Source organism: Rhynchophorus ferrugineus, unplaced genomic scaffold (assembly GCF_030347505.1).
Source record: "Rhynchophorus ferrugineus isolate W39M unplaced genomic scaffold, kcgeb_rfMv2 rfM2, whole genome shotgun sequence".
Lineage (NCBI taxonomy): Eukaryota > Metazoa > Arthropoda > Insecta > Coleoptera > Curculionidae > Rhynchophorus > Rhynchophorus ferrugineus.
In genome coordinates this window covers 75181819-75198478 of record NW_027472581.1, presented here as the reverse complement: position 1 = coordinate 75198478, position 16660 = coordinate 75181819, and the positions used below count along the sequence as shown (strand labels likewise).

Below are 16660 nucleotides of genomic sequence, written 5' to 3'. Positions count from 1 at the left end.
TATACAAAAAGTATAAAGAAAAAATTTAAAAATAATTAATTGTTTTTACTGTGTCTTTTTGTTACTGTGATGTTTTGAGGAAAGACTCCAAACACAGATCCTGCTATACGCACAACTGTCTATACTAGAAAATGAAAATATTGTGAAAAAAGAAGAACTCAACAAGAGTTCAACAACCCATGATCCTAGTTTCAGAAAAAAAAAATTAATCTCATACAATGAACCTATTCAAGTTGAGTAATCTCATTTGAGATATTGATTTAACACTGGGGAAGGCGGAACTTCTAGAATAAAAGCTTCAGCCTAGAATAAAAGCTTCAGCAAAAAAATATTCTGCATGATGTCATTGCTTCTTCTTAAAAAACAACAAAAAAAAGAAATTTTTCTTTGTCATATTCGTTTGTCTTAACCCAAAACTGGTATTAATTTATTCACAAAGCAAAGGAAACCTTCAATTTTTTTTCTTCAGCAGAGTAAGAGATTAATAATACTGAGATCAGAATATGGATAAATGGATAAATAGGATAAATGCTGATAGGAGGTGTTGAAAATTGTTCAAACTCTATCCAAACAATAGCAGGATATATATGAAGAAGCAGATACTCTCTGAAAGCTCGAACTAATTGTTGATGATAATGATGTAATAGTCTCTTCAGGAGTAATGTAATCTTAAGTTTTATTAGCAGTTGATGCCATTCTTATAAACTTAGTCGATGACAACAAAAATAGATAAGCCGGCTTGGTTGGCGCAGTGGTAAAGGCGACAGGCGACAGGACTGTTGCGATAGTCGTGGGTTCGAATTCCGCAGAGCATGGTCGTGGATTTGTGTTTGTTTAACATTTGTGATTGTCCGTACTCAAGAGTGCAAAATCTGACAAAGAAAATGATCCCAGTCTTCTGGATATCTTCTGAAATGATTTCTAAGTTGGTCACTTCTAAGTCAGTCGGTAGGCTTAATGCCGAGGACCATGGTTCGGAGCCCACGTTAAACTGTAGGTCCAGTCCAAATAAACCCTCGTTGGTAAAAGGACTTGGAAAAGGATAAATCAGTCTAATATTGCTAGCTTCTATTACATGATACAAAGACAAGATAAAAATTTTAAAAGTATACGTAAGAGTATGCTAATATCTAATCCATAAATGCGGCTGTCAATAACAAATCTCTTTTTTATATATTTGTTTGATTTAGAATTTATCTTAGTTGGGAATTTTATCAATAAATACACTATCAATAATGTAATGCATAATTATAGTATGAATATCGATCAATCAACGTTCACATGATTCTTTAAGTGGGTCTCGTTTTTTTTTATTAAAATTTTTAGAAAACATATTACGTTTGGTGGACTGGAGTGTGTCAAAAAAAAATAATTAATTTTCACATAATTTAGAAAATATATCTATAATAAAGCAATTTTGTAATTGTTTAAAATAATTATATCATTGAATTGTATAATCCATAGAAATATGTTCTTGTATATTGTATAAATAATAACAGTTCAAACTATTCAACCTTTTCAAAACTGCATCACTTATTCGCCAAACTGGGCTCTAAAATCAGAAGATACTTTTTGTAATTTGCTTAATACCTTCACCAAATTGTAAATAAGGAAATAAATATCCACATTTTTATCTGTACGATATTAAAAAATAGGGTCAATAGAAAAATATCTATGCTAGAACTCTAAATCAGCATTTTCGGGAATTTCTAAACCTTGAAAGCGATTGTCACAGTTTGTATTTAATGAAAGCGGATGCAGCCAAGACATGTGATAAATGAGTTTATTAGGATTTCTAAAAAGGATGTTTTATCACTGGAAAAAATTTAGGAAACTCTCTGAGAGTATATCCTCTAACCTTGCTAGCTTCAATTTCACTATATTTCAGATCATGGGTGTACTCCTTCATGAAGAAACACTGGTCTTAAATACTGAGTGATTTCGCATTACCTAAAAAAATCCTAAGGCCTTATTTCATCTATTTTCCAATTGTCAATTAGTAAACTTTATTAATTTAGACTCAATCTGTCTGTGTTGCTTTAGTATTAACCGTTGTAGAGACTTATTTCAAGCTTCCATGTATCCTATTATACCTCATCAGAAAATAGGTAATTAAATTAAATTGACAAGTTTGTTATTTCAGTTGAGTTAACCGGAATGAATGTATCAAAATTCTATGACATAATTTAAATCAACCAATTTAATGCAAGTGTTACTAGCATACATACTTTATAACAATGAATTAGATAAAAATTACGAAAATATTATAGACAAATTTAAAATAAAAGTAGGCCAGCAAATTATTTACATGAAATGTTATTACAATATTACTAAACTCTTAATCAGAATTAGTAAAAACTTAATCAAAATATCGTTCATTTATGGACACTTTCTATCGACGCTGAACGTTCATATAAGATAAGTTCGTTTAAGATACATATACACACATACAGCGTCGGTAAAAGCTTCATTTTTTAAAACTATACATGTTGGATGTTTACTCAATCTTACGATACAACGTTTTAAATTAATTTACTGGTAGTGGCTTCATTTATCAGAGAAGTCTAAAATATACTAAAAGCTGAAATGACTAGGTCAATGTCTGCAAATGTTAACTTGAAAGCTACTAGCAATATTCTACCATAAATCTTACGCCAGAGTATTCTTTGCTCTATTTGATATTGAAATAAACCTATGAAAAAGTGAAAATCAAATAATACATTTCAATTTAATTACAATTTCAGAATATTTGTCTCACAAATTACTAAACACTAAAATGCGACGTTTCCCCATCCCTTTTTACCTTTTTTTAGTCCATCATCCAATTCAATCCGCACTTCAACTATAATTTTTGTCTCAAATAAAAGAGTAGTCCGTAGCCAATGTCGTAATAAACACGCGATGTAACATCCCAATTGTAAAATATAAATATGATGGGTAATCATATCAAAGGGATTGCACAAAAACATGTGTACAGCCTTAATGTCTAAACAACATAACTAAACCCTAATAATAAACTGAACTAATTATTGAGTTATTGAAGGTAATATAGAAGTAAGTGAAGTTCTTGAACTTTTCTGGATAACAAAAGAACATGGAACCTTCTTTTCGCAAAATTTAGATATGCACAAAGGTACTTGTAGTTTTCAATAAATATTAAATATCAAGACATCATGAACATCAAGGAAGCATGGAAGAATATGTGAAAGTAATATGTGATCTAATACAAAATGAGAAAGTTTAAGAACCTATCTGCGAAGTTGTACGGTCTCCAAAAACCTTCATGATCAGACTTATAGGAAGATAATTTTTGCAAATGTATAAAACTGCTTGAATCAACTATTTCAAATATTTCTCAAAATCAAAAACGTTGCAAAATAGAGGCTGTGAACCTGACATTTTATTCGATATATATAGCTCGTCATCAAAATTTATGACGTCAGTATGTCGCAATATTTCCGCATCAACTTTGACTTTTAGTTCACAACGTTTGCCGCGTCGTTTATAGCGTCTAATTATTATCACTAATGTTTTGAAGAATTCTGCAGGCTCTTGGCAGCATGGCTCAACAGTACCAACCAAATCGAATTTTATAGGCTGACATTCCCAACACATAAAACAATATCTCAGTATATCACTATTTAACGAAAAAAGCATTTTTACAAACTGCAATTGACAGTAAATAGACGATATCTATAATGTCAGTTGAAATCAGTTCGAGATTGACGAATCAACATTGAAAACATATGAACCGAACTATAAAAAAAAATGTTTCAGTCGCTATAATTTCTCGTATTAATTGTACTTATTTTCTTAGATGATGCAAAATAAACGACTGAAAAGACTTTGAAAATATTTGAACAGTATCCAAATCCTATCTAAAATTATTTGCCAACGACTAATGCAACTCTTCAATCAAATCGAATGATCATCAATCAAAATCAACAAACATGGATTACTTTTTCATGCTCTTAACATATAAATATTTAAGGATATTAATCATTTATGTAAAAAATATAACCACACCACCCTCTATGTTATTATCAAAAATCCTAAATTAGAAACACTTGAATCAAAGACATATCAGTTCGTCCGGCAATTGATATAAATTAGATTATCCTACAATGAAAGGAGCAGTTCTAATAGTCGACGAATATTCGTGGAAATAACCTCCAAGTTTCAGTACCAGTGCGTTGGTGGAAACTTTAACCCTCGAGATGGCGGTTTGTTTCAAAACTCTATTCCTTCTATTGTTCGCCCTTCACTGGACCCAAGAAGAACTAGCTGTTGTTTATAATGAGTTCGATCAAGACAGCCTGATTTTAACCCATGTGGTAAATTTAAAACAAACAACAAAATATCGAATTATATTTAATGAATAACTTTAGTTGTTTAGACATGGAAATAGAACAGCAGACAGACAGCATGAACTTTATCCAAACGATCCATATCTTAACGAACCATATTTTCCATATGGGAATGGACAATTGACGAAGGTAAGCTTAGCATATTATTTTAAGTGACATTTAAACTTCATTAAGTTCATTAACAATATGCGTCCCAAATATAATTTCTTCTATGTGCGGATGATTCTTTACAATAGTCTAAGGTTGGGTTGATGGAAAACACTCTAGTCATACATAAAAATATATGGTATTACGAGATCCATTGATTTTTTAACCTACAGACAAGGATGCGTCCCAAATATAATAAGTGCGGATGATTCTTTAGAATAAGAGGAACCAACAAGTGCACTTTGTAACAACAGTCGGACAATTACACAACAGGAAACACATGACTATCCTAACGGCCCACATCTTAGTTGTTCTCTGTCTTCTTCGTTTTTCTTATGATTTACTTCGGTTTCTTATGAATCACTTTCGGTTCCGTCTCCAACCACAAACAATCTACACGTTCTACTGTACAGGTTAACACTAATCTTCCAACTGAACGTTGAATAGCAACCTGATGAAAGCACATTCTTTCTCGGATTACTCACATTCTTTGTCATTTTTAGAGTAATACAAAAAAGAAATAAAATATAACAAACACCATAAACATCTTACCATCCAATTTATCTAGCCTATATATAGCTTCACAGCTATAAGAGTCATACGCAGAATTCATCAGCATGATCTGTAAGAAACCGTTAGATTAGATACAATCAAGCATATCATAATAATATACTAATTCATCAATAACCTACTTACTACGTTTCCTTATATTTTTGGGAACTTTTGATATTTCAGTATAGAAAATTCGAATGGAACAAACTATTTTTGAAGAAGAAGTACTGTAGAGACGTTACTAATTTTACTAATTTGTAAACAATATTTTAATGAAATGTAATGCGAATTAATTTTTATTAGCACTAGTTATCAGCTAACACTTCAATAAAGTTTCCTGTGATCTACTTGTAAATTTATTTTTAAACACAACTATTAAAAACATTTAAATTATTAAGTTTTAAGAGGTGTATGTTCCACCTAATAATTCATATAAACCATTCAAAAAATAAACCATTTTATAAATGAATTACGCTAGATTAAATTACGAGGATGAAAATAAATGTATAACCCACATAAGATCTGCAAGTAGTTTCTTTCCTTGATGATTCGTCTACAGAGTCTTAGTTGTCTAGTTGTAACTCTACTCAACATACAACGAGAAAAAAGGACAAGATGATTCCAGAAGAATTTTCTGTGATTATTACGTCCTCGGAGGTTTTTTATGTTTTTTCTTTAAAAAATCAGAAAACATACACTATAATAAAAATCTACTAATGTAAAAAGAACGTTAAAAATATATTCACTTGCACGAAAAAGAATTTGGAACCCGATTGTGCCAACGTATTTTTTTTTCGCGCAAAGCTTCTCTTTTTACCCGTTCTTTAGATTCTCCTTCAGATTTCAGCATATCGCCACATTTACCCATTCTTTTTGAACTGATTATACCTTAAGGAGCATTCTCATGCAACATCATAGCTTTGCTACGTTCATGTCCGGTAATTCTATGTATGTGTGTTATGTTATATGGAAGAGTTTGAAACACAGAAACATTTAATTTACTTTAAAATACTATTTTATTTCATGGAAAGAAGATGCGACTTCTGCAACGAAAATACAAAACGATCTGAGTGTTCTTATCTATTAGAAAACAGACCAAAACCTTCTCGTCGTCTCACACATCACATAATTCAGTCTTAAAATACATGGCCAGCTTCCTCGAATATATCGCAATCTCTAGCCAGTAACATAGGTAGCAATTGTTGTCCCGTCTGGACAGCTTATAGTTGCGCCTTACACTAACTATAAACTTTATTTTTCAAAACTTGAAAGTTTGCGTTTATTGATGTTCTATAATACTACTCTCTAAACTCCACTCAACTACACCTAGGAATGACACGATTTCTATGCAAATTTCCATACTATATGTCCTACATGGAAAGTTTTTGTAACTTGAAATACCAATAATCAACGGGTGAAAAACTAAACAACTGCAGTCCGCCTTACACTAACTATAAACTTAAAAAGTCCCGTCGCCTTCTGTCTATTCTTGCCCAGCAAATCTCATTTTCTAATCCAATTCTTGATCTATTTGTTGAAATGTTAGTTAAACAGTCACCAAATGGCCAGGTCGCAGAAATTTGTAATTAAGCACCACCTTTATATTCGGTGTATATCGGTGGTACACAGGAAAACTTTCTTTAAATGGATGTTCTACTTTATATGTGCCAATGTAGATTAATAGAAATCTACTATTCTGGGACATGCCGACTCAAAACCTCCGAAAGATCTAAGAAAAAATCAGTAAAAATTAAATTATAAATATGCACTCAAATATTATTACAAGGGAAGATTTGATACAATAACGAATGACGCATCTAGTATAAATAATATACTTGTTTTCCCAGGTTGGCAAAAAGAAGGAATACGATTTAGGTAAATCACTACGAGCTCGCTATAACACCCTTCTGGGCGACCAGTACGACCCTATGATCGTCGATGCATACAGTACCGACTACAACAGAACGAAGATGTCGCTGCAGCTGGTGTTAGCGGGGTTATTCCCACCAAAAGAAGAAGATATATTCGAAAACGGCTTGCTATGGCAGCCAGTACCTTTCAATTATCTGCCAAAATATGAAGATAAAGTTCTACTTGGCGTTCTATGTCCCAACTACCTGAAGATGTACGACGAAGTTACCAAGTAAGTATTAACTTACCATTATTAGAGATCTTAAAAATTTAGTGATATTTTACATATTATATAACAGCGAATTTATTTTTTTTTTGTAAATACAGGGCAAGTAAAATATTGCATTCACTGTTATTTTTAAAGCATTTTCCACTTTTTCTGAACAAGCTTAAATACGTATATCTTTTGATATTATCCGAAAATAGACTAAATTTTGAGTCTTATTAAAAAATATCTGTTGCTCATCAGATCATATAACATTAATCGGAACAAATGACAATCTGGTAGATGGAATAAGATTATTTAAGCATTTGTATGATGTCATATATCACATTATGTGAATATACAAGGAAGTTTTTCTTCACCAGCCATCTTCCATCGCATTTTTGTTCAGTTTTAACACAATTAATATAATTCGACATCTTCGTAAGTTTTCGATTGGCCAGAATATTCTTTGTTAACTGTATTGAAATTAGTAATTCTAAAACGTTACAAATCTTTTTAATAGATTATAATGGAAACTTATCCATAATCGAGCAGTCCATGATTTTACATTAAATTAAATTGAATCCTCCATTGATTAAATGAAAAAACTTTGGTATTTTATTGGCCCAAAATATCATTTCGAAAATGTAAAACCTAATCAGTAGGTTTTGACATAAATATAGATACGTAAATTATCGAAGAATTACTTATAAGGTGATTGGTGATGCGACACCGCTAAGAAGGTATCTATTTTCTAAAGAGATTAGCGGGTAATACTTAATATGCCTAATTTTGTTATTCTTCTTTATCAACTCCCACTTAAGCTGCGATTTAGAATTTTATATTAACAAAGATTATTTAAAGAATCATGTTTAATGAATTATTATCACAAAAATAAACAAAAAACACAAATAATCAAAATAGCTTATATTATATTTGAGAATATTGAATTAGTAACAATAAATATTGCGAAATTGTAGATATAAAATGTAGTAAATAACTATTACGTAAAATGATACATATGAATTTTGTGTATACATTTTAATGATATAATAGATAGCACCATAATAATCATAATTTGATAAGATATAATAAGCAGATCCCCTAGTGAACCTCTTATAAACTAAAAAAAGTTATATAAATAATTTGTTATATATTATAATTAAATTGTAATACTAGTCAGGATTATTGGTGATTAATTATTTATTCATCAACATCAAACAATTCATCATCAACAAATGGTTTTTATACTATAATATATTAGAATCATGTTAAAAATAATTAATTATATTAAATCCTAAAATACCAAAATTTAAACTGAGTTATAACAAGGACATTGATATATTGATAATATTCCAATCACTCTTACATTTTAAAGAAGCACTTAGCGAAAAAATTTTCCACAAAATATATTAATCAAACTATTTTTCATCATTTACCGTGTCGTAAGAACGATATTGGTGTAAAAGAGATTGAATCATCGAGCCATTTTCTCACTTCCTCAGCTTTACAAAACCATCTGCCGGCCAAACCATGCTGCATCGATCTAAACAAATGGTAACCAGAAGATCTCGAATACGTTGGGTGTTTCAGAATTTTCCATTCGAGTTGTAACACTGTATCCTTTACAACTTCTATAAAGCGTGGCAGAGCGTTCATCGTCACTGACAAGACGCCAGAGAAAACTCTTTTTTATCTGGCAATTAATGAAACAGTGCGCATATAAACATCTGAGAACAGTTGCTTCATAAACTTCTAAACTGTCTGAAACTTCCTTAAGAATTTGAAATGGGTTCCGATATTTTGCTACTGCGATTATCGTTTCAAATTTTTCATCGTCACTGACAATACGCCAGAGAAAACTCTTTTTTATCTGGCAATTAATGACACAGTGCGCATATAAACATCTGAGAACAGTTGCTTCATAAACTTCTAAACTGTCTGAAACTTCCTTGAGAGTTTGAAATGGGTTCCGATATTTTGCTACTGCGATTGTCGTTTCAAATGTTTCATCGTCACTGACAATACGCCAGAGAAAACTCTTTTTTATCTGGCAATTAATGAAACAGTGCGCATATAAACATCTGAGAACAGTTGCTTCATAAACTTCTAAATTGTCTGAAACTTCTTTAAGAATTCGAAATGAGTTCCGATATTTTGCTACTGCGATTATCGTTTCAAATGTTTCATCGTCACTGACAATACGCCAGAGAAAACTCTTTTTTATCTGGCAATTAATGAAACAGTGCGCATATAAACATCTGAGAACAATTGATTCATAAACTTCTAAACTGTCTGCAACTTCCTTGAGAGTTTGAAATGGGTTTCCGTTAAATAACAAAAAAGTTAAATAATTTTTAGTCGTCCAGGACGTTTCTTTTAATGACATTAAAATCACGACTTTTAAATGAATGAAACCAAAACTGACAATTGGTATATAACGAGTTACTAAGTTATTAGCATCTATATATACGGAATAACTTAATAATACTAAATGGAAGTACTTAATGTAGATATCATTATTTTTTATGCCTACTATAATCACCGAAATACCAATTAAAAATTATCACAAGCTATTGTCTCATATAACAATTTTTATATATAACATACCTATGTATCTATCTTATTTGTATATCTAGATCTAGTTTTATTGTTTACTAATGTATCTTTTATTATAGATCTGAAGAAATGCAAAAAAAATTTGCAGAACATGCGAATGCATTCAGATACATCTCCGAACATTCAGGACTGAACGTGACGAGATTCTACGACCTCTACAACCTCTATTTCGGACTTTCAACTGAGGAAGAATACGGTTTGTTACTGCCAGAGTGGACACAAATAGTCTGGCCAGAAACCATCACGAATCTGGCTATACAAGATTACTTTGTCTCAATGACAACCGATGATATGGTAAAGATGGCTTCCGGGTACTATATAGAGAAGATCATTCAAGACACCATAAAAAAGATTATCAGTAGCGACTGGCCAGGAAAAAGGATTTATTTGTATTCAGCTCATGAAAACAACATCGCGGAACTGTTGATCAGCCTGAACTTGTTCAACAAGCCGCACGTTCCCAATTACGGAGCTTGGATATCAATTGAAATCCATTTTATTAATAACGTCTATGGTGTAAAGGTAAGTTTGTTTAGTCACAACTGCAATTTTAATTATATCATTTGCATTATATTTTCACTATACTTCACTATAACTATAAATTCCTTTCAATAATGGGATGATAACAGATATTTCCAAACCAAGTATCGACTCTAAACACAAAATATTTATGTTGCTGTTCTCCACCGATTCTCGATCAATTTTCAGCGATTCTGTTGTGATTTCTAATCAGTTGGCCTTGAATTGAAACTGTAAAAATATCATATATCATTATTTATGTTGACTCTTATTTCATTTATTAGAAATATTTCATTTCGACTATTTCAATTATAGATTATTCAATTAGCAGTTCAGTAATTTTCTAATGTATGTATATTAAGCTCAGTTTCTCTGAAGGAAGCACCCTTGAAGGAGTTAAAAATAAATATAATTTCAACAACAAATTTAAATCTCATATTGACGCCGTCTATTAAAAATGATCGAAGTGAATGGATTCACACAATCTGCAATGGATACTGTTTATCAGCCTGAAATAGATGTGAAGCTAGTTTCTCGAATGCGGCTTTTCAGGGAAATTGACAAAAACTGTAATCATAAAAAACCTCTTAGAATTGATGATATTTCACCATTACTATGGTGAATATTATTGAAAAAACAGCCACGAAAAGCAATCATCATCTCGGAATACACATTTAATGCCTATATAAGAATGAAATGTTCCAGAATGTTTTAAGGTGGCATAAACAATTATGTCTGTAAAATTGGCAACCGGCAGAACTAAGTGGATTTCCGAAACTGGTGGTAATACATATAAAAATACCAGATTTGCAGTTTGACCAAGAACATTCGACCAAGTACGAAGAATAACACAAGTTATTGAAGGCCATTGAAGAAAATAATTACTGCCCTGTAATATTATTAGACGCCTCACAAGATTTTGACCGGGTGTGACATTAGTCCCTAATCTATAAGATGAGAAAATTGATACCACGGAACTAATGGATGTTTAGGGTTTCGCATGAAAGGACATTTTCAACATTTAGACCTATATCGGTTGGAGTTCCGCAAGGTAATGTCTCGGAACCAGTCCTACATTTGCTCTAAACAACAATACTTGGAACATTCGCCGATGACACAATCAGTGTGTCAGAAGACATATTTGAAATAATTATGAGGAATTACGCAGAAATGTTTAGCCTTGATACATCAAATTATCGTTCAATTTTCAATTTATACCTCGAAAAATATTATCAAAAAATGTTTGTTTCTTCACGGGCTATCTGCAATTTAATTTATATAATTTTCGTAAACACTTTTCCGACAATTAATGAGTTAATATAATTAATGAGTTTCACCTTTGGTTTTTACAATCATGATTATTCTCTATTCTCAGCACCTTAAACAAATGTTCATTCATTGACAATACATTACAATATGATGAAAAGCTTTATAATATCAGTAATACATTTAGATCTGTCTTATATACAATTTCACTGATCATAACCAATCATAAAAAATGGTATTAAAATTAAATATTACAAATTTTTTTCTATATTTCAGATATACTACGAAAACTACACCGGAAAAGGTCCAGAGCTCCTGACTATTCCAGATTGTGAAAGTTTCTGTCCACTAGACAAGTTTATCGCATTAACAAGCCATTTGATTCCCAGCGAAGACCTTTGCGGAATATGACAAGTATAGCAATCAGCTACCAAACCGTTTAGTCCTAAGAACAGAGGAGAATCTCCCGAAGAGTATTTATTTTTACATACTAATAAAGCAGTAATTGGAGAATTGAGTTTTATTCAAGAATACGTACATGCAAAAAAATGGCAAAAGCTAATATATGTAACTTTCTAAGTAATAAATAAATTCAGAACGAATTGAATTCCTTATCTATAAAATCATATAGTGATATAAACTAAAACACATGGCAAATAATGAAAACTTAGCAGACACAAATAATGAATAAACATGTTATTTTTGAGTAACACTTAAAAATATCTTTGACGTATCTAAGAAATATCATATGATCAATCAGCTGATAGAGTGTCATAGTCTATAATATATTTAATATCTTTGAATGATCTCCGAATATTTTGTTAGTAGGCTTTTACATTACGTGTTTCTCAGAGTCTTAAAATCTTCCACTCAACCATTGTCGTTCCCACTAGTAAATATGAAGATAGACTGTGAACAAATGAGAAATAGATAACTACAATTTTTCTGATTGGCACAGTGATGCAAAACTTGAGTGTAACAATCAAACTGAAAGAACGTACACAAATCCATCAAGTCGTTTGCAAATCTCACAAATAATAAAGGATATTCCTTCATTTAGTGTGCAAAACTAGATGAAAACTTATGTTAATATAATAACACATTTCTTTATATGATAATTTACTGACGTGACATGATTTGAGACAAGATTTAACATATCACTCCACAAGTCTCGGGACTAACATATAGATAACCTCCCTAAACCTAGCCAAGTAGTCCAAATCTTCACGTGTTAAAATTTCATAGAAATCTGGTGTAGAGTTAAAAAAGACGCAGTGGTTTTAGCAGAATAAGTTTTATTACTTTCAAAACAATACGACGTGTGACAAGTCGATGAAAACGATGATCAAATTAAAGACATTGCTTCACGATACACCATATAGCTCAGACCTGGCTCCAGTAACTACTGGTTATTAAAAAAAAGGTAAAAACAGAAAACCACTAAGTTAAACGTATCAGTCTAAGTATTTGATGAATAAACTTTAATTTTGTTATCAAGAATCTATTTGGACCAAAATCAATCAGTTATCATTATTCTGCAATGTTCTTTTTTTTGGATTAATTCTAGGATAACATCATATGGCTGACATATTTATTGCTTGCTAACATAATCTTTTATCCAAATATAAGTCTCACAATTATAGATGCTTTTAAAATAATAAGACTAATGTAGAAATCGTGTTGGGCTGGAAATCACTTGGAAGGCTATAACATAGACCAGCATAGATAGAAGATAGAAACATAGCTAGAAGCCTAACAGCCTATCTCCCGTTTTCTTAAAAATGTTATATCTGTAGAGCCTATCCAGTCATGATGCAATGTTTGATAAATGCGAGCATTTACTTCAATTTTCGATAATACTCATTAAAACTTTCATTAAGTCAGTCTTATCAGAAGTTTCCTCCAAATGTGACTTATTCAGCACAGAAAACAAAAATATTATAATATATGAAAAGTGGAAAAATATTTTCGACTTATCAATAAATTGCTATAGCGTAATTGGAAGGTAAGATCCTTAGAAAATTGCGGAACATGCTTATTTAGTTAAAAGCTATTGAAAAAACGTAGATTCCAAAAAGTCATGTCCGTCATATTTTGCTTTCGTGCTTAATAAACTATAATTAACTAATTAATTTCAAATTTTTAATAATTTCGACCGACATATTTTATGTTTTAAAATCAGCAGGGCCATCTTAACATGGACTATAAGATAATTTTAAACTTTTTAACAAAATGACAAAAACCTAATTATATCACTTGACAGATGGACATTCTCAAGTAATTCCTCAAGTAAAATCAGCTAAATACCTCGGAATATATCTCGATCGCAAGTTAAATTGGAAACATCATGTTAGTACTGTACATCATGCAACTGCACTGTCTAGTCGCAAATTACACTCAACTTGACCTAAAATCAAAGAGATTGGTCTATCAGTTAATCACTAAGCCAATTTGCACATATGGGGTGCAAATATGGGGTTACACTAAAACATGTAACCAACTAGTAATCCAACGCGCCCAAAATATATACGAAATGATCCAATATTTTGCCTTAAAACATGTAATAAGGTTACTAAATCACCGCAACAGGGAAGCAAACAACTAGAAGACAACATGTAGGAAATCAGAAGATTGAACCGAACCAAACCAAACAAACTTGTACAGTGTATAAGTGTATTCTTAACTTTAGCTTAAGTAATTAATTTTATTTTATTTTGGGAAATACATACTGATGTATTAATCCCGTACTCGCATTGCTTGTGTATTAGTGCAAGTATAACAGAACAATGGTAATGAATTAAGATTGTACTAAGCAAATCTAATGTAAATTATAATAAATAAAAAAAAGTTTTCTATGATTTCCTCGTCTGTATACAAAGTATAGTTTGGAACCACTTCACAATTGTTTCAACAATTTTTTGGAGGATTTACCCACCTGCGAAAGGATCTCATTAAACAATTTTACTGCACTAACAGTCTCGAAGTATGCAATCTTACTAGATACTACAATGTAATGATCATTGTCAAAGGAAGGGCGATATGAGTAAATTCACATTGGGATCTGAAGAAGAGGGAATGATTCATAGTGGACCATGTAATTATCACCAGTATATCCAGAACTATACGTCCACCACCACAAATCCCGGAATATGGCGATAATCATAATAGTAATATAAAAAATTACTGTCTTACTATCTCCTATTCAGTCACGCATCCTTTCTGCCCAACCTGACCGGTTGATCCGACCAGTTAAGCCAAGTTTAAAGTACCCTGAGCTGTTCACTTCCGAAACATGGCCATAGTCGGCAAGATCTTATTATATCTGAAGATCTGCAATTGATCTACAGACATCGTTGGCCCTTACAGAAATTCCCAAGTCGCGACACTGCAGTAGGAAGAAGAGAACTGAGGCCATGGTGGCGTCACTCACCGTACTTGGTTAAACCAAGTTCCGTGGGGGATTGCGGAATATTTGACTACTTAAGAAATTATTTTAAACTTTTCATTTATTTAAGAACAAATAAATAATATTATTGTGACTACATTTGCCGATGGTCGCAGTCTCATCTATTGGAAACAACAGTGAAGAAGCAACCAGAAAAGTGCAACACGAAAGTAATCATATAAATAGGTGGACCCAGACATAGGCAATAAAAGTTTGTCCATACTCCAATAAATATGAATAATACTATTATCCCATATAGTAACAACGCTATCTACCTTGGAATTAATTTTGATGCAAAACTTCATTAGAAGAATATAACAAAAGAACTAAAAAAATCAATATAAAACAAATATTTCAGAATATAGTCCTAAGATCTATTACGCACCTGCGAAAGGATCTCATTAAACAATTTTACTGCACTAATAATCTCGAAGGATACATTCTTACTAGATATTACAATATAATGATCAATGTCAAAGTAAGGGCGATATGAGTAAATTCACATCGGGGTATGAAAAAGAGGGAATGATTCATGGTAGATCATTTAATTCTCACGAGTATATCCAGGGTGTCAAGGAGAAAGATAAGTCCACCACCACAAATCCTGAAATATGGCGATAAGCATAATAGTAATGATAATAAATTACTAATATATTCAGTCACGCATCCTTTCTGTCCAACCTGACCGGTTGACTCGACCAGTTAAGCCAACTCCAAAGTCCCCTGAGCTGATCACTCCCGAGGCATGACCGTAGTCGGCAAAGTCTTATTATAGTTAAAGGTCTGCAATTAATCACCAGCCATTGTTGGCCCTTAGTGAAATTCCCAAACCGCAACACTGCAGTAGGAAGAAGAGAACTCGGGCCCCGGTGGCGTCACTCACCGTACTTGGTTAAACCAAGCCCCGTGGGGGATTGAGAAATATTTGCTTACAATCGCAGTGTCATCTATTGAAAACAACAGCGACGAAGCAACCAGAAAACTGCAACATAAAAGTAATAACATAAATAACTAGACCCAGACATCGGTAATAAAAGTCTGTTCATACAAAAACAGATATGAATAATGTTATTAACCCATATAGTAACAATGCTAAGTACCTTGGTATGAATCTTGATGCAAAACTTCGTTAAAAGAATGAAAAAAAGAACTAAAAAAATATATTGATTATTTCGTCTAAATCTAAATTATTCGTACATAATAAATTGCTGCTGTACAAACAAATACTTAAACCTATATAGACATTGGACTTCTGGAGATCTTCTGTGAGAAATAAAATCAATATAACACAAATATTTCAGAATAAAATACTAAGAAGTATTGTGGATGTCCCCAGATACTGTAGGAATTACAATTACACTAGACGTTCAGGCGTGAAGAAGTCAGAAGTTCGGATAGGAGAAGTATTGCAACTCTTAGGTAACACTGTACTAGAACGCAGACTGAAAAGATCCAAACCTTGTAATCATGTGTAGTTGTGTAACGTAACGTAAGTGTACTAAATGGTAAAAATAATGAAAAGTGTTAATAACTTTTATTTTATTAGAGACTAAGTAGGCCAAGTACCTATTTTTTTTAAGTCACTATAGAGGCAAATTGTAAGTTAATCAGCAACGACAACAATTTTTT

At 31.8% G+C, this 16660-nt stretch overlaps 1 protein-coding gene across 1 annotated transcript; it reads left to right on the top strand.

Moving 5' to 3' along the window:
- Positions 1-4120: 4120 nt before the first annotated feature.
- On the top strand, positions 4121-12099 carry LOC143190411 (venom acid phosphatase Acph-1). Its single transcript, XM_076394671.1, has 5 exons — positions 4121-4334; positions 4389-4496; positions 6914-7209; positions 9861-10323; positions 11863-12099. Exons 1-5 carry the CDS (start codon positions 4218-4220, stop codon positions 11995-11997), a joined length of 1119 nt encoding a protein of 372 aa, XP_076250786.1. The 5' UTR covers positions 4121-4217; the 3' UTR covers positions 11998-12099.
- Positions 12100-16660: the final 4561 nt, after the last annotated feature.